General features: G+C 53.9%; 2 protein-coding genes across 5 annotated transcripts in view; both read right to left on the bottom strand.

Moving 5' to 3' along the window:
* The window catches only part of TUFT1 (tuftelin 1), a 29539-nt gene extending 27782 nt beyond the window's left edge, over positions 1–1757 (bottom strand). Inside the window, exon 1 of one of the 4 annotated variants that reach the window (XM_036453032.2) lies at positions 1609–1757. In XM_036453032.2, coding sequence (XP_036308925.1) covers positions 1609–1668 — 60 coding nt within the window. In that variant the 5' untranslated portion in view covers positions 1669–1757. Of the gene's footprint in view, positions 1–1572 lie in introns of all 4 variants that reach the window. The other 3 variants (XM_036453029.2, XM_036453035.2, XM_036453031.2) reach the window with 3 other exon arrangements.
* Positions 1758–4321: 2564 nt separating this feature from the next.
* Positions 4322–27010, bottom strand: CGN (cingulin). The gene is made up of 21 exons (XM_036452902.2): positions 26865–27010; positions 20139–21013; positions 19207–19307; positions 19035–19104; positions 18829–18924; positions 16952–17079; positions 15641–15773; positions 14940–15152; positions 14185–14333; positions 13800–13932; positions 11245–11445; positions 10686–10892; positions 9534–9791; positions 8468–8638; positions 7787–7948; positions 7376–7465; positions 7135–7218; positions 6918–7036; positions 6497–6605; positions 5648–5811; positions 4322–5168 (listed from the first exon to the last, which is right to left on the bottom strand). Exons 2-21 carry the CDS (start codon positions 20997–20999, stop codon positions 5024–5026), a joined length of 3594 nt encoding a protein of 1197 aa, XP_036308795.1. The 5' UTR covers positions 21000–21013; positions 26865–27010; the 3' UTR covers positions 4322–5023.
* Positions 27011–27764: the final 754 nt, after the last annotated feature.

Below are 27764 nucleotides of genomic sequence, written 5' to 3'. Positions count from 1 at the left end.
GAACATCAAGGGGTGGAAGAGGGTGTCAATTCGTTCTCAACACATCCTCAACTTTTCTGGATCTAGTCTACAGCAAGCAAAATGAAGCCCAAACACCCCTCTCCTTTACCTTCCTCATGCCCATGGTGCTGCCTCAGCCATACCAAAACAGTGAGCAAGAGCAAGCATGGCGTGGGACTTGGGGCTGAGACACAACGGGAAATGGATTTTTTCCATTTCTGCAGCACCCCATATCTGGGGAGTGGCAGGCTACAGAGACTAGGGGGGGTGGGGGCAGGACGGACACTGGGGTGCAGCAGCAGAAAGGTCTGCATGGTAAAGTGGTAGAAACAAAGAAAGCCTGAGCAGAAACGGACAGGGCCTATGCACAGTGATCCTCTCTATCCTACCTTGAAATGAGCAACTGTTCCTAAAAAACATTCTTTGAAGGAGAGCCAGTCCGGGTGCAGCTGGGTTAGCTAGCTAGCTACCTCAGGAGCTTGCTGAGACAGGAAGAGGGGAAGGGAATCAGATACAGAGTGCAGGGGGGAAAGGGGGGGTGGGGGGGGGGAGAGAAGAGAAGGGATACAAACTCCCCATGAGGTTGGCTCCCATTTCACTCTCGCCCACAACAGCCTGGAAATCGATGAAATAGTACACACCTATTCCGGATTAAGTTCCCCAGCGGAGAGAGCCTAGACACCCTCAGCCACCAGTTAGTTACCTTCCTCTGCCTCTCGGAGGGGAAAAAATCATATGGTCAGCCCGGGAGAGGACAGGGAGCCGGGGAGTGAGGGGAGCAGGGCAGATCGGTTAGCCTTGGAGAACTCCCTTCTCTCAGGCCGTACAGAAACCCTCCCCTTCCCTTCTCACCCCAGGTTCCGGCCTCTCCTCGCCCCGGGCGAGGATGCTGGAGAAGGAAGCATAACCAATAAACCGCCCCCAGGAAGCTATCGGTTGGCCGATTGGGGGAAGGGAGCAGAAATACTGCCGGCGGGGGAGGGAGAGGGGGAGGGAAAGAAACCCCAGCAGAGAGATGACCCCCCCAAAATCGGCCAGTGCTATCCAGTTCCTGGCCTCCCTCGGGCGCACCTGGAGCCCTCCAGGCCCCCACCCTCCAGCTAAGCCCTAGGATTTCACTTTCTTACCCTCTGTTACCGATCACCCGAAGCACCGAAAAGTTCTCTGAAGGGCCGCCCAAGTCGCTAGGATCCGCAGAAAAGCCACCCCCCCCCCCTAAAGTCCAAAAGAGCACAGGGATCCATCCGGTCCCTGGATCTCCTTCTCCTACAACCCGATCCACCGCCGACCCCGAGCGGACGCCTGAGCAGCGCGCCCCGGAGCCGGGCGCCCCGGAGACCCCGGCAGGAGCCGCAGTGTCCTCCTCAAGGGCAGGACCCCCCGGAGCCCTCGAGCCTCCGGAGAGCCTCCATCCCGCGACTTCCCGGGAGTCCCACCGCCCGCCGCGGGGCGGGAGGAGAGAGGGAGCCGCGGCGAGGAGCTGACCGAGCCCCGAGCGCGGCGCCCGGTGATGTCAGCGCACCCGCCGCGGGGCGCGGGAGCGGCGGCGGCGGCGTCGGAAGCCAAATGCAACCGAGCTGAGCGGACGGCGAGGCCGCTTTGGCTTACCGCGGTCTGCTCCTCCGGGCGCACGTCCACCAGGGTGCCCCAGCCCCGCGTCCCGTTCATCTTCTTCTTCGTGAGGGGGACGGGGGTCGCCGCGCTCCGCCCGCGGCACTGCGGTCCGGCACCGACTGGGCGGGCGCGCGCGGGACCGCCCCCCCTTGTATAGGCGCGTCGGGGGCGGGGCCTGGCGGCAGGACACGCCCCCAAGGCGCCGTCCGCCAACGAGTGGGCGGGAGTGCGAGGGTGTGGGCGTGGCTTAAAGGGCACGCCCACCGGCCCCGGCTCAGATTTCCATAGAGGTGGGGTTTGGGCGCTCCCGCGAGCTATTTCACTCAAGGTTTGTCTAACACGTGTGGTTGTGTGTACTTCAACCATTCCCCCTTCGTTTTGCTGTCTCCTCCTTTCAACTCGAAGATCCATGTGGGTCAGAGATAGTCACCTCGCCTGCCCCTAGAGAGAATGGATTTTTAAAAAGCCTCCAGACATTTCTCCTCTCCCTACTGAACAGGCCAGCCTGTATGTAGGCTTTGGGAAGCTGAGCAAGTTTCCTCCACCATAGAAATGCAAGCATCAAGGGCCAGCTCATGCAGACTGGCCTAAGCCAGTCTGGCAGGTGCCCTTCCCTGGCAAGACGCCCAGGCCAAAGTCAAAGCTAGCTTGGCTCTGGGTGGGGCTTGTTTTGCAGAAGCTATTATAACCAAAGCCGCCCTTATATGGTTGGGAGAGGTGGGACGTGTCCTTAAAAGGAGTTTGTGTTCTTAAGAAGGGATGAGACTCAATTTCTCCAGGGGCATTCGCTCCCCAAGCCCAGGCTAGCATCTTAAGGATCTGAAAGAGAGCATGGCCAACCAAGACCTTGGAGCCTCTTCCCAGCCCAGCTGCTCGCTGCAGGTGGCTGATCCACTGGTCTATGGTCCACGTGGAAGTAGGCAGGAGAAGGTCTGATCCACTCTTAAATTGGTGAACAGCTAGAGCTAGCTCCCTCTTCAAGGCAATACAAGGACAGGGTCGCATGCCAGGTAGGGATGGAAGTGTGTCTTTGTACCTGGGAGGTGAGTGCCCGGGATATCCCTATGCCTTAAAGAATAAAACTCAGTTCTGGTGTCTCCTCCATCCCTTCAAAGAAGGCATTTACTGGCCTTGCTATTCCCAGAAGCTTATTTAGGAGAAAATGAAGGTGCTATAATCCTCCGGTGGCCTAGGTTCCATCTGATCTGTTGTAGAGGACCTCTAAAAACTGAGGTCAAGAAAAACCCAGCTTCAGCCTCTAAATAGCACAGTTAACATGGTTTCTTCCTGCCCTAACCAGTTTGGCTCAGTGGATAGAACATCGGGCTGCGGACTGAAAGGTCGCGGGTTCGATTCCAGTCAAGGGCATGTACCTTGGTTGCGGTCACATCCCCAATAGGGGGTGTGCACAAGGCAGCTGATGGATGTTTCTCTCTCATCGATATTTCTAACTCTCTATCCCTCTCCCTTCCTTTCTGTAAAAAAAAATCAATAAAGCCGAAACCGGTTCGGCTCAGTGGTGGAGCTTCGGTCTGCGGTCAAGGGCATGTGCCTTGGTTGCGGGCACATCCCTGGTGGGGGATGTGCAGGAGGCAGCTGGTCGATGTTTCTCTCTCATCGACGTTTCTAGCTCTCTGTCTCTCTCCCTTCCTCCTGTGAAAAATCAATGAAATATATTGGGGTGGAAAAAAGAATCTGAGAAACATACTTTATTTAAAAAAATCAATAAAATATATTAGAAAAAAATAAAAATAAAATAAAATGGTTTCTTCCTAATGTGGGGCCCTCCAAGTAAGCGAGGGAAAAGTATGAGAAAACACGCCAAGGATTACAGGATAGATATATAATTTTAATAGTTAATTTAACATAAAAAATCAACGCTGAATTGGTTTGGGAGAAAATATCTGATTTGCAGGACATTTTTTTTTTTTTTTTAAATCATGAAATTACAAGTCATTGGTGAAAACAGCCTTCTTCCCCCAGGCTCCTCACAGAGCAGACTTAGAAAATGAGGTGAATCATCTCCCTCGCTCCTCTCCACCAGGGCTTGGCTCTCCTCAAAGCCCGAAGGGGAAACAGATCCTCCATTGCCTCTTCCCGTTTCTACCAAGAGTCGGCCTCCAGCCCATTGGGAAGCCCCGTGTCAGGTCCAAGCTCCTGAGACAAGGGTCCTTTGGTTCCCCAGTGAGGATGGGCACCTCGGGGCGGAGAAGCCACAAGCAAGGCCACGTGGAAGGGCTGAAACCTTGTGTTTGTCGACTTGTGTGGACAGCTGTCAGTGTTCCCAGGTATGGCCACCTTATAGACACGTCCATAGTCACAGAGGGAGAGGAGGGAGGATGGAAACCCTGACCCAGGCCCCACCATCTCATCATGGCGCCACCAAAGTCCCTCTCAGAGGGGCTCATTGGCAGAGAAGCCAGGAGCTCTCCTGACCAGATACTGGGGCCGTAGGAAAGATCCCCAGACGCGCCAAAACCCATTTGGCTCAGTGGATAGAGCGTCGGCCTGCGGACTGAAAGGTCCCAGGTTCAATTCTGGTCAAGGGCATGTACCTTGGTTGCAGGCACATCCCGTGGGGGGTGTGCAGGAGGCAGCTGGTCAATGTTACTCTCTCATCGATGTTTCTAGCTCTCTATCCCTCTCCCTTCCTCTCTATAAAAAAATCAATAAAATATATATATTTTTTTTTTTAAATCCCCGGATGGAAAAAGGCTGGTCCTTGGAGAGGTATGAATGTGCAGGTATCAAAGGCAAGACGAGCATCCTTATCTTCTTGCTGTGGCTAAGGCACTGAGAAGAAAGAAGGGATTTGGGAATGAAGATGAAGAGGGAAGGAGAAAGGCTCTTCTGGACCCACTTGCTTAGGAAAGATTAAAAAAAAAATAGGACTGAGAGGTGGGGTTGGGGGGGGGGGTCTACCACAGGGGCCCCATGACTGTGCAAAGAGGAGCATCGAGGAGCGGGTAGAGCCACGCCAGCGTGCCCATTACCCATACGGTTCCCCACACCCTGCTCCAGAGTGGGAGGGAAGCAGGTGACAGGAATCAAGGTGGCGGAATAACCTAGGGCATTTCCCTGAGCCTGAGGATTAAGGGCGAAAGTAATAAAGCTTTACAGAATATACATGGCAATTTCTCTCCCTTCCTGGCCTGCTTACTCCCCCCTCAACCTGTCTGCTGACCATCCTGCTGCTGTAAAGGCTCAGGTAGCCTAAGATACCCGCGCCTCCAGAAGAAAAGGAAAGTCCGTCTACCACCTCAGCACAGACACCCTTTTATCACCACCTCTCCCTGTCTCCGGTCTGAATGACTGTGTCCCCCGAAAGAATGAGGGATCTGAGGCAGGACAAAGCAGGGCTGGCCAGGACAGGCCTCAAGCGTGGTCTCTGGGCCTTGTGGACCGCGAGCTAGCAGGAGCTGGTCTGCAAGTTGCTCTCCGTGAGCAGCGATGCGATGGAGGAAGGATCGTACACTCCGTCGAATTCCTCATCAGAGCTCAGCCCTTCGTGTTGGAGGGCCGACTCAGCAGCAGCTGTGCGGGAAGCTTTGCGCCTGAGTCAGAGAGAGGAATACTGGTGATGGAGGGAGGTGGGAAGATCGAGACAGCCACCCTTTTCACGCTAAAGAGGCTCCCGATTCTCCTAAGACCTAAAGCTACTCCCAACATCCCCCACCTAGCAGAGATTTGGGCTGATGGGGTATGGCAGGGGTCTTCAAACTTCTCTCATTATGAGAATCCCCTGGTGGAGTTGTTAAAACACAGATTCCCGGATCCCAACTATAAGAAGTGCTATCAGGAATCTGTGTTTTAACACCTCCACCAGGTGATTCTCATAATGAGAGAAGTTTGAAGACCCCTGGAATAGAGGCTGAGATCCTAAAAGGCAATCATCTAGGCTTCCAGCCAGGAATAAGTGGCTTCCAAGTCCCATCTGAGAGATCCTCTTCTCCCTCAAGGTCATCAGCCAGGAGAGCCGCCCCCTTCCGGCTCCACCATCCCGATGGGGCAGGGGCAGGGAAGCGGCCATTACCAGGAGTCCTTCTCCAGAGCCTTGATCCGGGTCTGGAGCTGTTCGTTGACCTCATGCTGCTCCTCCAGCTCACGCTGGGCCTTCTTCCTCAGGCCGTCCAGCCGCTCAATTTCCTCTTCGGCCTCATCCACCTGCCTCTTCAAAGCCTTCACCTTCAGGCTTAGCTGGGAAGGAGACCAAGCCCCCACATCAGAAAAGCATCTGCTGCCACTCGGCCTGGGACCCTCCCCTGCAGCCATCATTTTTAAAAAAATATATTTTATTGATTTTTTTTTACAGAGAGGAAGAGAGAGGGATAGAGAGTTAGAAACATCGAAGAGAGAGAATCATCGATCAGCTGTCTCCTGCACACCCCCCACTGGAGAAGTGCCTGCAACCAAGGTACATGCCCTTGACCAGAATCGAACCTGGGACCCTTCAGTCCGCAGGCCGACGCTCTATCTACTGAGCCAAACCGGTTTCGGCTGTAGCAATCTTGACAAGGGGTCACTGCCCCTCGGAAAATGTGGTGACCATGAGCAAGTTCCCTAAGCTCTCGTGTTTGCCCTGGGGATTAAACGAGTTAATATGTGTGTGGTATGTGTGTGTGTGTGTGTGTGTGTGTGAGAGTGAGAGAGAGAGAGAGAGAGAGAGAGAGATGCTTAGAAAGAGAAGCTAGCACATCGCAGACACTGATGAACACATGTGCTTCCTAGAACTTTTACAATCCAGTCCTTTCAGTCACGTCTCTGCATTGATACAAAAAAAGTCTACGTTTGGAAGACCCACGAGATGGGACCAACCTTGGCCTTCAGGCAAACGCAGTATCTACTGGCCGCATCCTTGCGTGGCCCCGGCCATGGCTCTTACCTGGTCTTTCTGGTCATTGACATGCTGCCGCTCATCGTCAATCTGGATGGACAGCTCTTTAACCTTCCGCTCCAGTTTCCGGTTGGAGGACTGCAGCACGGTCTTCTCCCTAAGACGGCAGCGGGGTAGGGGGATGCCATTTCTAAATTAACCCCGATTTGGCCTTCTCATGCCCCCACAGACGCCTCTCAGCCATGAGCCCCACCATTAGGCTGGGGAGGATCCAGGGCAGATCCAAAGGACTGGGAAGATAGACATCATTCCCATTTTAGAATTTCTGCAACTCTCTCTCTCTGTTCTCTATCAAGAAAGAAGTCCTCCCAAAAGATCAGGCCAGGTTGGCCACGTCGGAAGCAGAAAATGGAGGGAGCAGCAGAGGAGAAGAGTCCGGAGGGAGGGAGGAAATTCGGGTCCATCTCACCTCTCTTCGGCCTGCAGCCGCTCCTGCAACTCCCGGTTCTGGGATTCGAGCTGAGAGAGGCTGGAGTTGGGCTTCTGGAAGCTTTCGGAGCTGGCCAACCGGCTCTTCAAGTCCTTGTTCTGAGAGGGACAGGAAGCCTCCACGGTTAAGCCTTCTTCTGATCCCTGCCAAGGTCATCCTTCCCGCTCCCGTGACCCGTCCCCAAGACCCCCCTCACCTGTCTCTCTAGGGAGATCTTGTCACACTCCAGGTCCTGCCGAGCAGAACGCTCCTGCATGAGCTCCGCCCTTAGCTGGTCCACCTAGGGGTGGGTGAGAGGAGCCAGACTTGGGGAAAGCTGACGCTGAGCCACCGAGCTGAACCAAGGGAGGCAGAGTGGCCGCAGGATGCTCCCTGAACGCTGAGTCCACAGATTCCGCTCAGAGGTAGACACCGATGCAGGGGAAGGAAGGGGTTACCTGGTCCCGGCCACGATTCACCCTGTCAGTCAGCAGCTCCACAGTGTTCCTCTCCTCATCCAGCTCCGTCTCCAGCCGCGAGACTTTTTCCTGTGGGGGAGGGACAACAGGCTGCCCATCAGGACCTTCTCAAAGGCCAGCCTCCAGACTTTTCTCTCTCACTCAGCACCATGGCCTGTGGGTCTCTGCCTCTGCCTCTGCCCAGAGCCACCCCGGGACTTGTGCCCTCCGCTGACCAGGTGTGGCATCCAGGGGCAAGAGTGGAGCCTGACAAACCTCAGCTCATAGGGCAGCCCCAGGGCCCTATTGGGAGAACAGAGGAACCACAGGTCTCCCACCTGTGCCAGATCCCAGGCCGCCTTCTCCCCACCCCCCTCCCACCACCACGAGGCCCCGGCACCACGTCCCCACCTCAAGGCCCTTGAACTGCCGGGTCCTGTCATCCTGGGAGCGCTTTTTGTTCTGGGCCTCTTGCTCCAGCTCCTTCAGCCGCTGGGCCAGCAGCTCCTTGTCCAGGCGGGCTGCGTCCCGGTCCGCCTGGGAGTCCTGCAGGGCCTGCCGCAGCCTCTGGGTCTGGGCAGGAGGGAAAATGCAGCCGCTCGGAGAAGGAAGGGGAGGACGGAGGGGTGGCAGCAGCCCGCAGTTTTTTGTTGTTTTTTTTTAGAATTGCCAGTGTATGGTGATAATAAAAAGCAAAATGATTTTTTTAGTCCCTCTTGTTTCTTGTTTAAAAACTTCCTGCACAGCCTGGAATCACCTGAGGAGTTTTTAAGATTACTGATCCCCAAGGATTATGATTTCAATGGTACAGGATGCAGCTTGAGCATTGGAATTTTTATAAACCTCCCCAGGTGGCTCTCATATCCATCTGAGTTTGAAAATCCCTGCTCTACAGACAATGCATCCCTATTGTCTGTGCCTAGGAGAGACCACTCCCTCCCCCCTTCCCCACCTCGGTATGTCGCTCTACATGGTTAGACACTAAACCCGGGTCTCCCAGCATTCCTAGGCCACAGGTTTCGTTCAGAGGCAATGACCTTCAAACCAAGGACCCTGGAAGGGTTCCCACCCTCCTGCCACGTCAGCTCCTACCTCATCCTGAAGCCGGTTCAGCCCCCCAGAGGTCTTCTCGGCCTCGTTGGCCCACTCCTTGGCCTGGCGCTGGGCATCGGCTACCTCCCGCCGGGCCTTGTCCTTGTAATCCTCCAGCTGGACCTGGAGCTGCTGCAGGGCTTGCTTCGAGTCATCCCCCATCTGCTCCAGCTGGGACACACAGAACAGGACGTTCTCAGGACCCAATTCTTCCCTGGGTCCGAGCTCCCAAGACTCTCCCCGAGCTTCCTTCCTGCGGAAGCAGCCCTTTCTTGCTCTGTCCTGGGCCTGGGACTCTGGCATGGCTACTAGTCATGTATAGATTGCCTGGGTTCGAATCCTGGCTCTACCACCTCCTAGCTATATGACCACAGGCAAGTCACTTATCCTTTCTGGATCTCAGTTTCCCCATCTGTGAAATGGAATAATAATAGTACCTACATCAACAAGGTTGTTGGGGGAGTTAGTTAACTATGTAAATACATACAACAGTGCCTGATACGCAATAAACCTTATTTCAGCACACCCAAAATTCCAAGGGTTTACCACCAAGAAACATGTGCCGATTGAACTATGACATACCATCAGTTACAAGCCAAAACTCAACTTCAGAGATAATAAAATGCACATTTCAGAACTGAGGAACTATACTAGTTGTTTGCTCTAGTTTTATCATGGAAGAGGTTAGGAGGACAGCCTTAGCTGAAAAGGAGCAATTTAATTCCTTTTCTTCCTCCCTCCTTCTGCTACCCCCAATATAAAATTCTCCCACTGAAGCGTCTTACACTCATGTCTCACAGAGTTCTAACGGAGAGTTCCAGGGGACATTTCCAGGGATCAAAGACCATAAAGGAATGGGGTGTGGGAAGAAGGGCAAAAGCACTGAGGGGAGGCAGGAAGGATTGCCACTCTCTGAAGATTTGACCTTGGCCTCCCCCAACAATGAACTTGAGGAAAGCAGACAGCACACAGTCTGACCCACATCCCCCCGGCCCCCCAGGCAAGCTTCTGACGGAGCTGGGCCTCTCCCAGAGCCCAGACGAGGCGCCCCCTGCCCCCTGCCCACCTCCTTGTTCAGTCGGTCCACGGTCCTGTCCAGCAAGCGCTTCTGCTCTTCCAGCTCCGCCTTGCCCCTCCGCAGCGCCTCCCGCTGCTTCGCCTCCTCCTCCAGGGCCCGGTTCAGTGCCTGCTGCTCCTGCCCCATGCGGGCCAGCCCACGCTGGGCCTCGTCCAGCCGCACCTCCAGGGCCCGCTTGGCTGCTGCCAGGCTCCCCTCCTCCTCCTGGGCTGCGTTCAGGGCCTCCTCTAGCCGCTGCTTCTCTGCCTGGGTCAGGGGGATTGGACCGAGAGAAGGCAAAGCTTGGACTCTAGCCATGTGGAGGTGAGTAGACGGGAGAGAAGAGGAAGAAAAGGGTGAGCCATGAAAGCAGGCTCAGAGGAAGTAGGAAAAAAATAAAAATCAAGACACAGAACGTGCAAAGGTTGGGAGATAAGAGATAAAAACGCCGTTGCAAAGACTGGGGCATTCACACCAAAACGCACTCCAGGAAATACGGCAAGGCGAACAGAGGGCTTGGAGGCAAAGGGAACACACGAAGAGCAGAATAAAAGTGATGGCTGAGCCCTGCCCGGTTTGGCTCAGTGGAGAGAGCATCGGCCTGCGGACTGAAGGGTGGGTCCCAGGTTCGATTCCGGCCAAGGGCACATGCCTGGCTTACAGGCTCGATCTCCAGTAAGGGGGTGAGGGGGGGAGGTGTGTGTGTGTGCAAGAAGCAGCCAATCAAGGATGGATTCTCTCTCATCATTGATGTTTCTATCTCTCTATCCCTCTCGCTTCTTCTCTGAAATCAATAAAAATATATTTTTTAAAAAGAAAAAGCCAAAACCGGTTTGGCTCAGTGGTAGAGCATCGCCTGTGGACTGAAGGGTCCCGGGTTCGATTCCGGTCAAGGGCATGTACCTTGGTTGCGGGCATTTCCCCAGTAGGGGGTGTGCAAGAGGCAGCTGATCGATGACTCTGTCTATCGACGTTTCTAGCTCTCTATCTCTCTCCCTTCCTCTCCATACAAAATCAATAAAATATTTTTTTAAAAAAAATCAATAAAAAATATAAAAGAAAAGAAAAAGGAAAAGAAAAAAAGTTATGGCTGAGTAGTTAGCGAGGGACGAGAGGAGGAAGGGCTGGCAGGAAACCAGCAAGGTCCCCGGAGGCACTGACCTCGAGCCGCTGCACCTTGTCCCGCAGCCGTGCCTCCGCCACTTCCCCGCCCTCCGCCAGGCCCCGCGCCTCCTTCAGCTGCTGCTCCAGACCCAGGATGCGCCTTCGGAATTCGTCGTTCTCCTCCTGGGTCTCCCGAAGCGTCGTCTCCACTGCTGCCCGACGTTGCCCCAGCACTGCTGCCTCTGCCTCCGCTGCCATCTGAGCCTGCGGCCGTGCAGAGGGGCGGCTCAGACCCCACGGCTCAAGGCTCCCGTCCACGCCCGGGAGAAAAGCACCCCACACAGGGGCCACGAAACCGGACTTCCAGGAGGGGCTGCTGCCAACCAGAGGCTGGCTTCCCCTGAGAAACCCACCCCCCTACAGAGCCGCAGCGGGAGGCACCAGGGACAGCCTGGCCTCCCTGTGCCAGATCCTGGCGGCCTCCACCACCGCACACCGAGGACCAAGGAGCCGGTCGGTACGTACCCATGCCAGGTAACTTTGCAGGCCCTCTGGCTCCTCAGCCCTCCAGACCCCTCCGCCTCCACCTCCTAAGCCCTGTGCCCACTCCCCTTGCCTTGGAAGCCTCTTCACAGTCCTGCCTCAATTGCTGGAGGGTCTTTTGCAGCTGGACGTTCTGCTGCTCCAGCCCCCGGCCTCGGTCGGCCTCGGCCCGCAGCTGCTTCTCCAGCTCCCGCTCCCGGTGCCGCCCGGCCACCTCCTGGCTCTGCCGCTCCGCCCGCAGCTCCTTCAGTTCCTCCTGTGTCCGCCGCAGCTCCTGGGAGGGCAGGGGCATGGCAGTAGGACCAGAAGGCCAGCCGGGACACCGGGATGTGGGGAAACTGAACTCCCATGCATTGCGGGATGGAGGGAGTGTCAGTTGGTGTGGCTGCCCGGGAGAGTGGTTTGTGGTTTCTCAAAAAGCGAGCCATGGGGTTACCGTAGGACCCAGAAATTGAAAATTGAAAAAACACACGCACAGGGTACGGCAACAGTAGGTTCACAGGTGTATGTGCAACACCAGAGTGTATTCTTGCGTTATTATTTACTAAGCATTGCATCTTTTCTGTAGAAACAACTGGAAACCTACTTTTGCCACACCCCGTGTATGCCCAAGAGCATTGAAAACACGTTCGTTAAACACGTGTGCAGGGCCCTAACTGGTTTGGCTCAGTGGATAGAGCGCCAGGCCTGTGGACTCAAGGGTCCCACGTTCAATTCTGGTCAAGGGCATGTACCTTGATTGCAGGCACATACCTAGGAGAGGGTGTGCAGGAGGCAGCTGGTCGATGTTTCTCTCTCATCGATGTTTCTAGCTCTCTATCCCTCTCCCTTCCTCTCTGTAAAAAATCATAAAGTATATTTTTTAAAAATTATGTGGAATGAGACTAGATGAGGGTATGGATAAAAAAGGATTCTCTGTTAAAAAAATACTTTGAAAACCAAAATATGTGGCACATATCTACTGGTGCTGCCCTGATTTCTTTTTAAAAAAAATTAAAACATGATCTCTGGTTCTAATTCATTAGCTACTAGCGACTTCAGACAATACTGTAATTAGGCTGGAAGGTTATATAAGTCTTCAATGTGAGAAACTAATTACAAAGAAAAAGAAAAATAGCATGTTGTCTATTGGTGTATATTGGACTGTTTTCCTAATGTATACTTTGTTTATTGGCTACATACTTGATAAAATATACTTAATGTATGAGGTAAGTTAAATACTAGGTATTGCTTTTTAGCTTTCTCCAGCATAATGTATCAACTGAGAGTGTCCAAAGGAATGCCCAGGTTCACTACGTCAACTAATATAGTGAACAGATTTTAGACTATCCTTGATACTTGTTCACTTCATAACAATAATTTACTTTTTAAAAATTTATTTTATTGATTTTTTTTTTTTTACAGAGAGGAAGGGAGAGGGATAGAGAGTTAGAAATATTGATGAGAGAGAAACATCCATCAGCTGCCTCCTGCACACCCCTTACTGGGAATGTGCCCGCAACCAAGGTACATGCCCTTGATTGGAATCGAGCCTGGAATTCTTCAGTCCGCAGGCCGATGCTCTATCCACTGAGCCAAACCAGTTAGGGCCATAACAATATTTTAAATTAAATATCTTAAAAATGTAAGAATACTTTTGATTTCACAGCCACCAAATATATTTGGTTAATCTTTATTATGTTTTTCTCCACCAAATATTTTGTGGTAAGCCCAGGCATTTATGTACCTGGAGAATTATCCTTTAAAAATATGATTACCTTGACTACAATTAAGCAGTCTTATGGTAAAGTGTGGTATGATGTGTAAGCATTGATTAATTAATACTTAGTAACTGAGCACCTGCTTGTATAGCATTTGAAGCCAGCATAGTGAATGTAGACCTACAAGGAAACTCCGGAGACCATAAATGTCAGTTCCCTAGAATTAATGAAAATCTTTTCTAAGTTTCTAAAGCACCCAAAACAATGAGTTGCTTTCTTATCCTTTATAAACTAGTTCTAGGAATGTGAAAAAAAATATGATTTGTGTTTACTTCAATTTTATGCCCTTAACATTTATAAACTATCATATATGACAAAACATGTAATTCTACGCCTAGATTCTCTACTCTACGCAGCTTTCAAATTGCCACGTGGCTCCCCCTGTAGGTCAGCTGGCCGTGCCAATGCAAGTATTCCAGTCCAGTACTCTCACTGTAAATCAATAAACGGATGCTCTGACGTTTGTTTGACAAATACAGTTAATGAGTACCCTCTGAGAGAGAGAGCAGCTCTTGTTATGTGGCCAAGTTAGGTTTCCAAACTTGCACACACACAAAAAAATGACCCTGACGTTTCTCAAATCCACCTAAATGCCGCTACGCATGAGGTCTCTTGGGAAGCAGCCAGCAGCCTCTTAATATATTATTCAGCCTGGCCACTGAGAGCCCTTTCCACTAGAAACTTCTATACTCAGTGAGACCAGCCAGCCCCGCTGGGTCAAAGACTGGGACGAAATAAGGCGGGGCAGGCAGGATGGGGCCTGCAAACCAAAAAGGGAGACAGCCACACTCATGTGGGGACCCTCGTGGATAGATGAGGCAGGCTCCTAACACCCCAACCCTCCCTTCTGCCCCCAACGCCCAGATACCTTCTTGAGCTCCTCTGCCTGGCGAGAATCTCCAGCACTGGCTCGGGCCTGCCCTAATTCCCTGTGCAAGGCATCTATCTTCTCTCCGAGCTCCTCTTCCATCTCCTCCTTCTCCATCCGCAGCTGCATGAGTCTGAGCCCAGACAGGTGAATCGAAAGGGAAAAGGGACAGGGTCAGGCCATCTGCCTGGGAGAGGCTGGCAGCACCATGAAAACCACCTTCCTGGAGGCTAATGCACTGAGTACCCAGTCTCAGGAGGGAGGAAGCTGGATATAAACAATAGCAGTTTGAGAAGCAGAGAGCGCCACATGAGTGGGAAGGAAGTGGGATGTGGATGAGGAGAATCACAGATGTGTATTCCTGAGAGAGGGGCACGGTCCTTACTCTTGCTTGGTGGCTCTGAGCTCCTCCTTGTTCTTCTGGAACATGCTCTGCCAATGCCCTGTCTCCTCCGAGGTCTCCTCCAGCTCCCTCTGCAGCCCCCGCACCAGGGCCGACATCCTCTGCTTCTCAGCCTCTAAGGCTGCATGATCCTGAGGAAGGGGAGAGTCAGAGGACCAGAAGGCTTAGACGGGAGAGTTCACGTCAAACCAGTGAGCGTGCAGAAGGGCAGGCTCGGGCCCAGAGGGTGCACAGCCCGACACCCGGTGAAACCCCCAAGGGAAGGTTCTCCCCCCAAGTCATTATCTACACCCCTCCATCATCTACAGCACGGGTGGGGAACCTTTTTTCCCTGACAATAACTATTTGGATATGGCACAATATCATTCACGTGCCATACAAAATGATCAACTTAAATATCAGCCTGCTCTATTTGGTCAAACATTTCATTAACTCACTCCTAATGCCTCGGTGGGGCCAGACCAAATGGTTTTGCGGGACTTACATGGCCCACGGGCCAGGCGTTCCCCACCCTTGACCTATAGGAAGCCTCCTCCCGTTACTTCCCCACGGAGCTTTGACTGCACGCCCTCTGGTACTCCCGACCCGCACGCCCGCTTCTGCCACCATAGGTTTCCTGACCCAGCTTTTCATTCCATCTCCCGTGTGTCTTTTTGGGGGAGTCCCATCGCAACCACGAAGAATCTAAAAATACCCAAGACCTCCGGGGTAGCGCCCTTCCCTGGCCCTGCTCGTGCCTGGGTTGCATCTTGCATGCTCCGGCGAAGCTGCTCCGCGTCTCGCTGGTACTGCTGCCGGACGCTCTCCACCTCCTGGTCCCGGGAGGCCACCTCCTCCTTCAGGGCCCCCTTCAGGGCCGTCAGTTCCCGCTCCCTCAGCCTCAGCTGCTCCTCCACCCGCTGCTTCCCCTCCAAGACCTCCTCAAGAAGTTCCCGGGTCTCTAGCAGGTCCTGGGAAAGCGAAAAGTGCCAGTACAGAGATGACCACCTGTGAGGAGCCACCTGCCTAGACATTCATTCCGTCCATCACAACGTTTTTGCTAAGTGCCTATCATCTGTTAGGCATGGTCCCAGGTGCTCCGTGACCTCCAAGAAGCTTAAGGGGAACCCACCGTTCTGGGCTCTGTTAGGTCTGTCTGAGAGCATCCTGAGGAGTACCCCCATACTTTGAGGATACTCTAGTTCAGTGTTTCCCAAACTTTTGACATATGCGTACCCCTTCTATAATTTCCGTAACGCTGAGTACCCCTCGTACTCATGAGAACACAGAATTAGGCGCAGCTAAGCACGGTGCAGTGCATATCCCCACCAAACCCCGGTGCAACGCGTACCCCCACCAAACTCTTCCCGTACCCCTGGGGGTACGCGTACCACACTTTGGGAAACACTGCTCTAGTTGAAAGGAAGCAGGGGCTGGGGACCGCAGCCCACCTCCCTACCTTCATCAGCACTTCCTTCGCAGGCTCAGGACCTTGGGCCTGTTTCAGCTTGTCCTGCAGCTCCATCACCTGGGTCTGCAGCCCCTGTCGTACCCTCTCACCCTGGTCCAGGAGGAGTTTCATGTTCTGGAGCCTGATCGTGAACAACAGACCACATTGTTGAGCACTATGTGTCAGAGAGTTTTCTAAACACTTTACATCTATGATTTCATTGAAACCTCCCAAGTCTTTGTCCAAATCTTAACAAGAACTCGACTAGCCCTGGCCGGTGTGCACAATGGTTAGTGTTGGCCTGCAGAGTGAAGGGTTCCATTCCCAGTTAAGGGCGTGGACCTGGGTTACGGGTTCAGTTCTTGGCCCGGTTGGGGCACGTGTGGGAGGCCATCAACTAATGTGTCTCTCTCACATGGATGTTTCTCTCTCTCCCTCTCTCCCTCCCTCCATCTACTCTCTTTAAAAAAAATCAATGGAAAAAAATATCCTCAGGTGAGGATTAACAACAACAAATACCTCCCCTAAATACCTTATTTAATACTGTATGTAACCTGCTCCCATAACCTGGCCCTTCTGATCTGCTATAACTTACTCTACTTCTCACATATGAAAATTTTACTTAAGAATATATTTATTGCCCTAGATAGTTCGGCTCAATGGATAGAGCGCTGGCCTGTGGACTGAAGGGTCCCAGGTTTGATTCCGGTCAAGGGCATGTATCTTGGTTGTGGGCACATCCCCAGTAGGGGGTGTGCAGGAGGCAGCTCATTGATGTTTCTCTCTCATCGATGTTTCTGCTCTCTGTCCCTCTCCCTTCCTCTCTGTAAAATATATATATATATATATATATATATATATATATATATATATTTTTTTTTTTTTTATTTTTTAGAATATATTTATTGTTTACAGTTTACCTCTCACTAGAAAACCATTTCTGAAAAGCAGGGCTCTTCCTCTGTGTGGTTCACTGATGTACCTCAGGACTCTAGATCAATGCATCACACGGCATCCATTGCAAAAACATCTGTTGAATGAATGTCTGAATCCTCACAACAATCCTGAGAGGTACTATCATTGACCCCATTTTACAGGTGAAAAGCCTGAGGCAGAGAGGCAAACCAGGTACCCTAACGCATACGCCATCACCATTACCGATAAAGAAGGGGAAGAAGGAGGTCACTCATATCTATCTTTACACCATCTCTGCCAGCCCCTTTCAGCTTCTGGAGAATTCCCTGTCTCCCTTTGCCCACAGGCAGCCTCTAACACCAACCACTGCCCCATACAGCCTCCCCAACCCTCCCATGCACTCACTCCTTAGTGCTCTGCTGGGCCTCCCCCATCCTCCTCTCCAGGAGCGCCTGCAGGCGGCTGCACTCTTCCGCCTTCTCTTCCAGCTGCCGCTCCAGCCCAACCCGGGATGGCTCCAGTTTCTGCCGTTTCTGAAAAGGAAAGGAAAGCGGGTGCAGAGCAGGGAAAGCCTCTGAGAAGGACTGGGAATGATGGGAATTCTAAGATTTATTGACACTCACTGTACAACAGGCTCTGTACCAGGGGGATGCATGCAGATTGTCTGCACTTAATCCTCAGAATAAGCCTTGGTGTGTGTGATGGCTTAAAACACATCACACATTTATTTTTATTTATTTTTACATTCCTTTCAAACAGAAGCCTCTGCCCTTGAGCATGGGCCGGGCTTAGGGACTCTCTTCTAACAAGTAGGAAAAGGGGGGAATGACATGTAGTTGCTGAGACTAGGTCATACAAAGGCATGGCTGCTTCCTTCTCTCTTATGTCACTCGCTCCTGGGAAAGGCAGTTGACGTATTGTAGGGACGCTCAAGCAACCCTACGAAGAGATCCACACAGCAAGGAACTGAGGCCACCAACCACCAGCCACAGAAGCCCCTTTTAGAAGTAGATCCTCTAGTTCCAGTCAACTCTTCCAATAACTGTAGCCCCAGTCAATACCTTGAATGGAACCTCAAGTACAAAAGACTCTGAGCCAGCACTGCCCGGCTAAGCTGCTCCCAAATGCTGGCCCTCAGACAATTCTGGGAGATGTTTGCATGAAGCTGTTCAGCTTTGCGGTAACTTATTACACAGCAGTAGATCACTGATACACTCCGATTGTGATCCCCACTTGACAGTCAAGGCCATCGAGGCTTAGAGCAGTTCAAGAACTTGCCTGGGGTGTTACAAACCCCAACCATGGAGGGTACCGGGATTTAAACGGTTAGTTTGACCCGCAGCTCACCACTTAACTCCGACACTGAACAGAAAACAAAGGGAGTTACAACCCACCACTTACTGAGCACCAACAGCATACAGGCAATACTGGAAAAGTTGGAAGCAGTATTTATTTATTTATTTATTTATTTATTTATTTATTTTTGAGGGGGGACAGGGGGAGTACACAGACGTTAGAATACATTAACTTGAGATTTTAAATGTCTTCTCTGCAACTTACTACCTTGAGCAATTTACTTAACCCCTTTGACCTTCCATTTTCTCACCATAAAAAGAAGCCCAGGATGCCTACTTTACAGGGTCACTGTAATTATTACATAGAAGCCAGGAGAGCACCTACTACAAAAATTACACTTAATACATGACAGCTACCATTACCACCATCATTATGACGATGATGAAAAGAACTGAGGTAAGTAATTTGCTCAAGATTTATGCAGCCAGTTAAGTGGCAGAGCCAGGATGGGAACTGCCAGAGGAAATGGAATGAAAAGTAGCTGGACTCCTGATGAATGTGCTCTTCCTGTCTAAGTGCTAGGGAAGCCCAGAAATCCTTGCTGGGATTAGCACACACTCTTTTTTTTTTTTTTCTTTCTTTTTTAAAAAATATATTTTATTGATTTTTTTTACAGAGAGAAAGGGAGAGGGAGAAAGAGTTAGAAACATCGATGAGAAAGAAACATCAACCAGCTGCCTCCTGCACACTCCCTACTGGGGATGTGCCCGCAACCAAGGTACATGCCCTTGCCTGGAATCGAACCTGGGACCCTTGAGTCCGCAGGCCGATGCTCTATCCATTTAGCCAGGCCGGTTAGGGCTAGCACACACTCTTGTCTCGCAGGACACATGAGCGCTTCTCCCAGGCTTTGGAGGAGCCAGCCCAGGTTAAGGTTTTCCCCTCAGTGGTTCTTCCTCCCTCCTGTGCCTCTACCCTCTCCTCACCTTCACCTCTTCGTCCAGCTTCTGCTGTAGCTCCTCCACTTTCCGGGTGAGTTCGCCCTGCCCTGCCAGGGACTTAGCAGAAGCCGGAGCAGCAATCTGCCGGAGACATGGTGGGGAAGGAAGTGAGCCCACGTCCAGATCCTGAGGCCCAAGAGGCCCTGACCCTGACCCTGACCCTTGCTCCCAACCACGAGAAGGCCACTCACCACCAGAGGCTGCACCTGCTCCAGCACCAAACTGACCTTCCTCCTCACCGATGTCTCACTCTCTGAGCTCCTTGGGGGATGAAAGGGCAGATGCAAAGGGGAGGGGAGTTAGGATAAAGAGCATGGGGGTGGGGAAGGAAGCTGGAAGGAGGAGAAGGGGGGTCCGGCTCACCCCTCCCTCAGGATGCCATAGATGGTGGCCTTCACGTGGTCCACACCGCCCGGTGGGGTTGCCTCCTGCTGGTCCCGGAGAAGGTCTGGAGTGGATTTGAACTGCGAAAAAAGAGTAAACCCTAAGACATAGGAATATTAAGCCAGAGGCCAGATGTGGCCATGAGGAGACAAGGCCCTTCAAGCATGAACGAGCTTGAACCCTGACCCTGACCCTGAAGTCAAGTAAAGAGGTGGCAGGATACTCCTCTCCCTACTGCTGCAAACCAGCTTTTCCTCAACAAGCAGATCCCAACGGGCAGTGAGCTGTGCCACCAGTAATTCTGCACCAATGACAGTTAATGTGTCAGCGTGTGTAAACGATTTGCTATGAGAATGGGCTTCACTTTGTGGCAGGGTAAAAATCACTCCCCCACTCATGGGTGGGAGCCTGCCTCCTGCACCCGCCGGCCCTAGCCAATGCCAGTGACTGAGGCACAGAAGGTCTTGATCTATGCTTGGGAATGGTGATGTTACAGTTAGCTCTGTTTCCTTTCTATGTCTTTGTTTTTGTTTTCTTAATATATTTTATTAATTTTTTAGAGAGAGAAAGAGAGAGGGAGAGAGAGTTAGAAACATCGATGAGAGAGAATCATCCATCAGCTGCCTCTTGCACACCCCCTACTGGGGATGTGCCCGGAGCCAAGGCACATGCCCTTGACCGGAATCAAACCCCGGACCTTTCACTCCTAAGGCCGGCACTCTATCCCCTGAGTCACACCGGGTTCGGCTCTCTGTTTCCTTTCTGATTGTGCCCACGTGGATGGAAAAGATGGAAGACAAAAGGTAGAAACGTCCCGCCCTCGGTCCTTTGAACCAGCAAGGGGCCCCAGGGCCTGGGCCAGGCCTGCCGAGAAGGGGCCAGGGTTTGGGGGCAGAGAGGTGGGGTCTGACCTGCAGCATGGCAGGGTCCTGGCTCCTCCCTCGAGGCTCCTCGAAACTCTGGAGGACCCAGTCCTGGGTCTGGCGGGAACGGCTGAGCCCGCCGGGCGCGTTCTGGCTCGGCGCCGGCTGTCTCAAGCCGCCCGCGTGGTCGTCACGCTTCCCGTTGGGGCCCCAGGGGCTGGGGGACCTGCGCTCCCGCTGCTCCAGGGGGTCCCTCGGGAGCCGGTTGTCCAGGCTCTGGCTCCGCTTGCGCTGCTCGGGGGCCACGGAACGCATGCGGCGGCCGGTCCGGCCCCGGGCCTGGCCCCCCTGGCGACTGTCAAACTTGCTGATGAGGGAGTCCACGGAGGACAGGGGAGCCGTGTCAATGGTGCTCCCTGCGGGAGCTCCATGGGGGGCCAGCTCCAGCATGCTGGTGCTCCTGTGGCCCGGACCCACAGGGGCCAGGCCCGTCAGCGAGGCCTGGGACTGGGAGCGCAGGAGCCGACCGTCCCAGGGGCCCCCCGGCTCCTCGTCGGACATGCTGTCCTGCAGGCGGCGGCCCCTGGCCCGAGAGTAGGCGCCCTCAGGGAACTCCGCGTCGGGGCTCAGGGCTCCCGGGGCCCCTCGGCTGTTGGCCCCCTTGATTTGGACCCCGAAAGAGTCGCCCCCTTTCTCCCCGCTGTTGAGCACCACGAAGGGCTGCCCGGCGATGCCCTGCACACGCACGGCGACCCCATAGCTGCTGGTTCTCGCATCCTTGGCCGGGCGTCGCCCCGCGTGGCGCAGGGCGCCCGCCTCCGGGGTGCCCGCTGGCTCTGTGATGAAGCGGATCTGGACTCCGTGGTCCACGGGGCTCCGGGGCTCAGCCATGGCGAAGGCCTGCTCCATGGGCGGGAAGGGTCCTGGAAGACGAAGGAGAGCATGTCAGCGGACACCCAGAAACCTCCTCTCCCGGCTGTTGGGAGGGAGATGGTCCTGTCCGTTCCTTCCGAGTAAGACAGTGGTTCTCATACTTGACCTGAGCAGCAGAAGCATCTCAGAGGCCTATGGAAACACACACCGCTGGACCCACTCCCAGTTCCTGAAGATTTCCATTTCTCACAAGCCCTGCCTAACAGACACCTCCATCCGAATGCAAGAGTGGGGCCTCCAGGCCTTCAGCTCATTTCAAATGCAGGGGAACCCCAAGGTTTTCTGGCCATTTCTGGGATGCCTAAGCTGACAGCAGTGATGTATCTGGATTGGGAGTATTAAGAGCTAGGGACAGGGGATGGGTACATGACTGGCTTTCTATTGTGTATCTCTCTTTGTCCCTTTTGAATTTGGAACCAGGCAGATGTGTTGCCTAATCAAAAAACAAAACAAAACAAAACAAAGTAACAACAAAAAAACACACAACAAAAACAACAAACGTAAATAACATGTGAGAGCCCTAACCGGTTTGGCTCAGTGGATAGAGCGTCGGTCTGCGGACTCAAGGATCCCAGGTTCGATTCCAGTCAAGGGCATGTACCTTGGTTGCGGACACATCCCCAGTAGCCGGTGTGCAGGAGGCAGCTGATGGATGTTTCTCTCTCATCGATGTTCCTAACTCTCTCTCCTTCTCCCTTCCTCTCTGTAAAAAATCAATAAAAGCCGGAACAGGTTTGGCTCAGTGGATAGAGCATCGGCTTGCGGACTGAAAGGTCCCGGGTTCGATTCCAGTCAGGGGCATGTATTGTACTTTGGCTGCAGGCACATCCCTGGTAGGGGGTGTGCAAGAAGCAGCTGGTCGATGTTTCTCTCTCATCGATGTTTCTAGCTCTCTATCTCTCTCCCTTCCTCTCTGTAAAAAATCAATAATATATATATATATATTTTTAAATAAATAAAATATATTTTAAAAATAATGATGACATGTGAGAGTGCCAGTCTGAGGGGCCCCAGGACAGGCAGACTTGTCCGCCTGAGGGCCAGAGCCAAGCCCACCTACAGCCAGCTGCCCGGTCCACATTGCCCAAGCTCAGAGTCAGCGAATGGAATGTCCTGCAGGTGTGCTCCGGCTCCCGGAACTCGGGGAGGAGCAGTGAATAAGAACTCCAGCTTCTGCTAATCTCCACCAGAGCCTTGCACCAATCCGGGAGGAGGGGCCTCTAACGTGCCAGACAAAGACACAAACAGACCTGGCTCCACCTCCCAGGGGAGCTCTGGGCCAAGGAAACTTGGCAAGGGCTCTCCTGGGGCTGGTAGAAGGGCCGGGAGGCCCAGGACATTGGGAGAGAAGGTAGGGCCACCCTCCAGGTGAGGAAGGGCTTGGAGGGAGGGAGTCTCCTGCAGAAGGAAGAGCATTCCTAGCATTCTAGGCCCTTCCCCACCAGAGGAAGGAACCGGGAGGAAGGAGCCCCTTACTGGGGGGAAAATAAACCTCAACACTTTTTCAGTGTTGAGACCTCATTAGAGAAAATAATGAAAGCAATACCCTGTCGTGCCCCCACTTCCTCCCCAGGAGACAGCCCACCCAAACTTCACCACAGAATCTCGAGGTTCACTGAACACCTTCAAGTCCATCAATGAGCCCCAGGGCCCTGGTCTTCCACGCTTCAGGCACCAAGGTCTTATCTGACTCAGATATTGGAATTCAAGTAAGATATGGACTGACCGGTTTGGCTCAGTGGATACAGCATCGGCCTGGGGACTGAGGGGTCCCAGGTTCGATTCTGGTCAAAAGCTTGTACCTTGGTTGCAGGTACATCCCTAGTGGGGGTGTGTGCAGGAGGCAGCTGATCGATGTTTCTCCCTCATCAATGTTTCTAACTCTCTCTCCCTCTCCCTTCCTCTCTGTAAAAAATTAATAAAGTATATTAAAAAAAAAGAAGAAGAAGAAGAAGAAAGAAATGAAATAAGAGAAGAAGCCACAAGGCAAAGGGACACGTTTTCCAAACCACTCATCCAGTAGAAAAGGCAGTGGACTAGAGTTAGAATCTGGCCTGGAATCCTAGCTCTGCTCTTCCCTGGAGGTATATAACCTTGGGCCAATCACAACTTTTCTGAGTCTCAGTTTCCTCATCTTTAAAATGGGTATAACGATAATACCGCATGAGGTCTAGACAATAATTCCATAGGTGTATACAACTGTAAAAACGTATCGTGCCGGGACCAGTTTGGCTCAATGGATAGAGCGTCGGCTTGGGGACTGAGGGGACCCAGGTTCAATTCCGGTCAAGAGCATGTACCTTGGTTGCGGGCATGTTCCCAGTGGGGGGTGTGCAAGAGGCAACTGATCGATGACTCTCTCTCATCGATGTTTCTAGCTCTCTATCTCTCTCCCTTCCTCTCTGTACAAAATCAATAAAATATATTTTAAAAAAAAACGTATCGTTATACACTCACTATTTTTGCGCTTTATTTACTTAGGTCCTGCTTGAATAAAAACATCAAGATATTAAACATGAGTTCGCCCCATAGCAGCATATGCCTGTCACAGAGCCGACAACACAGTGGCCTGCGCACGCGCTGGTCCTTCCAACAGGACTGCCTGGCGTCACCTGGCTCACAGGTGGGTGTCACTCCCTCAGAGGAGCCTTCCCTAACCACTCCTCAGAGACTAGCTCAGAACCACGCTATCTGCTCCACCAGTGTCCTTCAGTGAGTCTGCCTCAGCTCATTTTTAGGTATTTATCACAGCGATTCACCGTTTTCCGTCTGTCCCCCCACCAGCCTGTAGACTCCTAGAAGGCAAAAGAACATGGCTCTTGGCTGACTCCCGTGTCCCCAGGATCTGTCACATGGTAGATGTGGGTAACGACTTGTTCAAGGTTGTATCTTCCTTCAACCAAGGCAGCCTCCACAGCAGTGGGGTTTGCCCGAAGGTTCCTCAGAGCCATTGCTCGTCTGCCCTCGGAGCAAGACCTCTTCCTGGCCTGGTCTCCTTGCCCCACTCCGCCATAATTTTGGAACAAGATGTGCCTAGACGGCCAACTCTCAGAACTCACATGATTTATTCATCGTACAGCTCTACCCTGCCAGGACATCCATCTCCTGATCGTCCAGATCCAGGTCACAAAGTTCCCGGGCTTGGCTCGATACAGTGCACAGCCCCTCGCTGCTCAGAGCCCCAAGTTGTTGGGAGGCAGCCTCGACCGCACCCACAGGCCCCAGCGAGTCCCTCACCTCGCACACCTCCAGTCCCGGGACATGTGACAGGTCAGGGGCCAGGAGGGCTGAAGGAATCTCTGGGCTGGGTCAGAACACAAGGCTCTAAATGATTCAACATGGAAAACCCGAAACCTATCCGCCTTCGGTTACAGAGGACGGCAGGGCGGGGCCAGGGCGCTGGGCAGCTCCAGAGCCTTGCGTAAGCCCCAGAGGCAGGTAAACAGTGATCTGGCGCCAGGCAACACGGATGGCGGGCAGAGCCTTCACTCTCACCAGATAGAGGCCTGGCCCTGCTTTTCCCGCCCCTGGCCTGGGCCCCAGGCATTCCTCACCCACTGTCCTCTGGGAGGAGACCAGGCCTCAAGCTTCATGGGTCTGCCTCTGTCCTTCTGGTCTGGACGGAGGGGAAGGACACTGCCCTGGTACCAAACAGCCACTTCCCCCAGAGTTACTCATTAGCCTGCCCTGCCCCAATTCCATCCCCTCTGGCCCAGCCACAGCGTCTGGCTCCCAAAGTCTGGCTCCCAACGAGGAGTGACAGGGTCTCTGCCCTACTGGCCGGAAGTGGGGGTGGGGTGGTTTGGAATGCAGAGACTTTGCATCCCATATACCAGGGCTGGGGAATAAGTGAGATGGTACAGAGTTAGCCCATTTGGAAAACGGGAGAACTGGAATAGAGATTAGACTCCCCTCGGAAGTAACAAGGAAAGCAAATGGCCAACATAGCCAAGGACAGCTCCGTGACCTTGATCAATCAGCTCCTACAGTTCCCCTGGTGTATGCGGAGAGATAAGGAGGTTCCCTGTGAATCCAGAAAGAATCCTGCAAGTGGACTCCTGGCTCGGTCCACTTAAAAAGGCCGAAACCTGAGAGCCAGGCTAGAGCTGCTTGGCCAGTGTAGGGTGGGGGGTGGGGGGGAACACAATGAGGAACTGGGCCCCTGCAAACTGGCTGGACTGGTTTGAGAGGCAAGGGGAAAGGGAGGGCCAGGGAGACTCCACTGGCAGCGAGGAAGGCAGACCTGCGTTACTCCACACCACAGAGGAGGCTGAGGGGCAAAACCCACAGGCTCTTATCTCACAGAGACGCCAAGGCCCAGGCTCTGAAGGAGGAGGCAGAATGCCGAGAGGGAACGGGCGGGAGGAGCAGATGCACTGAACACCTGGGGAAGGCCAGCCCCGTGTGTGGCAGGAAGACTGCCTCTCTCTACTCCTCCCTCTCAGGTCCCCAAAGGGGCATTCCTGATCCCACGTTCTTTACCTCGACCTCCTCCCTGGACCTTAGCTCTCCCCTCCCCCACATGAGGAAGAGCAGCCCTGTCCCCCTCTGACCTCCCACAGAGGTCCGCCTGGGGAAGGCAGGAGGGAAGGGTTCTAGGAAGCCAGAATCCTCCCAGGGTCCTGTAAATCGCTGGGTTATCAATCAGTCCCCTAGCGCCAGCCCCCGAGTCCCCAACATCCGGGATGAAAGAAGGGGTGCAGGGGCGCGTGGAGGCCACATAGCGGTTGCTAATTATTTCCCAATTACGACAACTCTCCTCCGGCAGGGCATCAAAGGGGCCCCGCGAAGGCTGGCTGGCTCTGGCTCCCTTTCCTTCCTGCCCAAGGCAAGGGAATCTGCCTCCCTAAATCTTGTCGGGGCCCCCACGGGCACCTCTCCTCCAGCTGGAGGCTTGGAGGTGCTAACTCCCCTCGTCTTGAGGTCCCCTGAAGAGTCCTGTCCATTTCCGGCATCGCCAGGGCCTACTGACTGCCAGTCCGAGAGCCACCATGGTCCTGGGAGTCAGGGAAGTCAAGTGTGGTTCCAGGGAGGAACGGGACTCAGGATTCGACAGGCACCAAGGAGACGGGTTAGGCTCCCACACACCACCCCAGGGCCCCCCTGGAAGTGCGGGAGAAGGTACCTGTGCTCGGGGGGCAGGGTCTGACTGGCCCCGGAAAGAGGCCTCATGAGAAAGGAATCGTTCCAGACATTCTGCAGGCCTGAGGATCCTGCTTCCGCATACCCTTCCTAGGAGGGCACTCTTTCAAGAGGAAGAAGGAGAAATCCTTCCTGCCATGAAAGCACAGAGGACAGCCTTCAATAGTTTCCCACCAGCACAGAGATGGGAGGGGAGGGGAGGGGGGGAACCATGGCCCGCCCCTCAGTGTGGCTTATTTGGGACCGTCTTCACCTGCAGGTGGCTAGCTAGAGAAAGTGCCACACCTCAGGGCCATCCCAAAGCCAGGGGGTGTCAGCACCTTCTTCCCACTCTGAGCCCCTGGCCCCACGAAGCCGAACTCCTTCCCCCCCAGCACCCCAGGCTCCCCCCAGAAAGCCTGCCGTTGGGACCGGACCGGGCATCTGATCTCCGGAGAGATCCTGGCTCTGAACCGCCTTTCTGTCCTGGGCATAACCTTCGCCTCAGGCGCCCCTCCCTCACCTGGCACCCGCCCAGGCACCTGCCTCTTGCACCCCGGAGGGGGGACCAGCTGTCACTCAGAACTCCCACCTTACCTTGACCTCCCCCCCCCCCCCCAACCCGTCTCCCACTCAGCACCTGTGCCCCGGAGGGAGGTGGCTCTGATCGCCCGGACCCCCGCCCCTCGGGGTGCCCTTGTCCCGACCCGGTTCACTCACCCCCGCCGAGCTCGGCGCTCCCGGGCTCGGGCTCGGCTCGGCTCGGGCTCGGGCTCGGGCAGAGCTCCACTCGCGGTTCCGGGGGGCCCCCCCGCCCCTCAATCGCTGGACACTGCCTGCTCTTCACCCCCCTTCCCACCAACCTGTTACTCCCCTCCGAGCTCCACCCCCATTGGTCGTCACCACGCGCGCCCCGCCCTCCCCTTCCTCCGATTGGTCCGTTTCCCGCGGAGGGTGGGGCCGCCTCCAGCACCCCGGCCCAGGGTCGCCAGCCAGGGTGGGCGGGAGAGGTGCGGGCTGGGTCACGTGGGCCGGCGGGAGGGGGAGGGCGAGGGGCCCCAGGAGGCCATTTTTTAGGGGTTTTCCCCCCGCCCCCCAAGGCGCTCCTCGGCCCCGGGTTCCATCCCGGGAACCTCAGGCCAGAGCATCTTCCGGGCTCCGCTGCAGAACAGCTCCCGGCCTCCCGCGTTCTCAGCCGCGATCGCTGTCCAAACCCCTTTCCGCCCTGCACCCACCTTCGCGTAAACCACCCTGCGCTCCCGTCGCTTCTGCAGAAAGCATGCCCCGGTCCCCCAACATCGGAGCCTCCTTCACTCTGCTCGCCTCCCTTTTCCCCAACCTGTGCCAGAACCCGGTCTCGAACTCGCTTCCCCACCCCCTGGCCTCCGCAAACCGTTTCCCCGCCTTGTACCTTTCTCACCATAGTATGTATCTCCTTCCAGATTATGTAACTCGGTCTTAGAAATAATTCATAGACATCGTTTGTCTTTTGTCCTACAGTAAGCCCCACCAGAGCAGGGATCTGTTGTTTCGGTACGTGTTAGAGCTCAGTTCGTATCTGTGGAATGAATGGGAACCGGGCATGGAGTTTCCATGGAAGAGGGATGTAAGTTTCCATGG

The sequence above is a fragment of the Pipistrellus kuhlii genome, unplaced genomic scaffold (genome assembly GCF_014108245.1).
Source record: "Pipistrellus kuhlii isolate mPipKuh1 unplaced genomic scaffold, mPipKuh1.p scaffold_m20_p_24, whole genome shotgun sequence".
Classification (NCBI taxonomy): Eukaryota; Metazoa; Chordata; class Mammalia; order Chiroptera; family Vespertilionidae; genus Pipistrellus; species Pipistrellus kuhlii.
This window is presented reverse-complemented; position numbering and strand designations above follow the sequence as displayed.

Excerpts from the sequence above, each read along its gene's own strand:
- CGN (XM_036452902.2), bottom strand. The coding sequence starts at position 20,999 with ATGGAGCAGGCCTTCGCCATGGCTGAGCCCCGGAGCCCCGTGGACCAC. Across the intron at positions 10,893-11,244 it reads ACTGTGAAGAGGCTTCCAAG|GCTCAGATGGCAGCGGAGGC; the intron begins GCAAGGGGAGTG and ends GCACGGCCGCAG. Across the intron at positions 6,606-6,917 it reads CGGCTGCAGGCCGAAGAGAG|GGAGAAGACCGTGCTGCAGT; the intron begins GTGAGATGGACC and ends CTGCCGTCTTAG.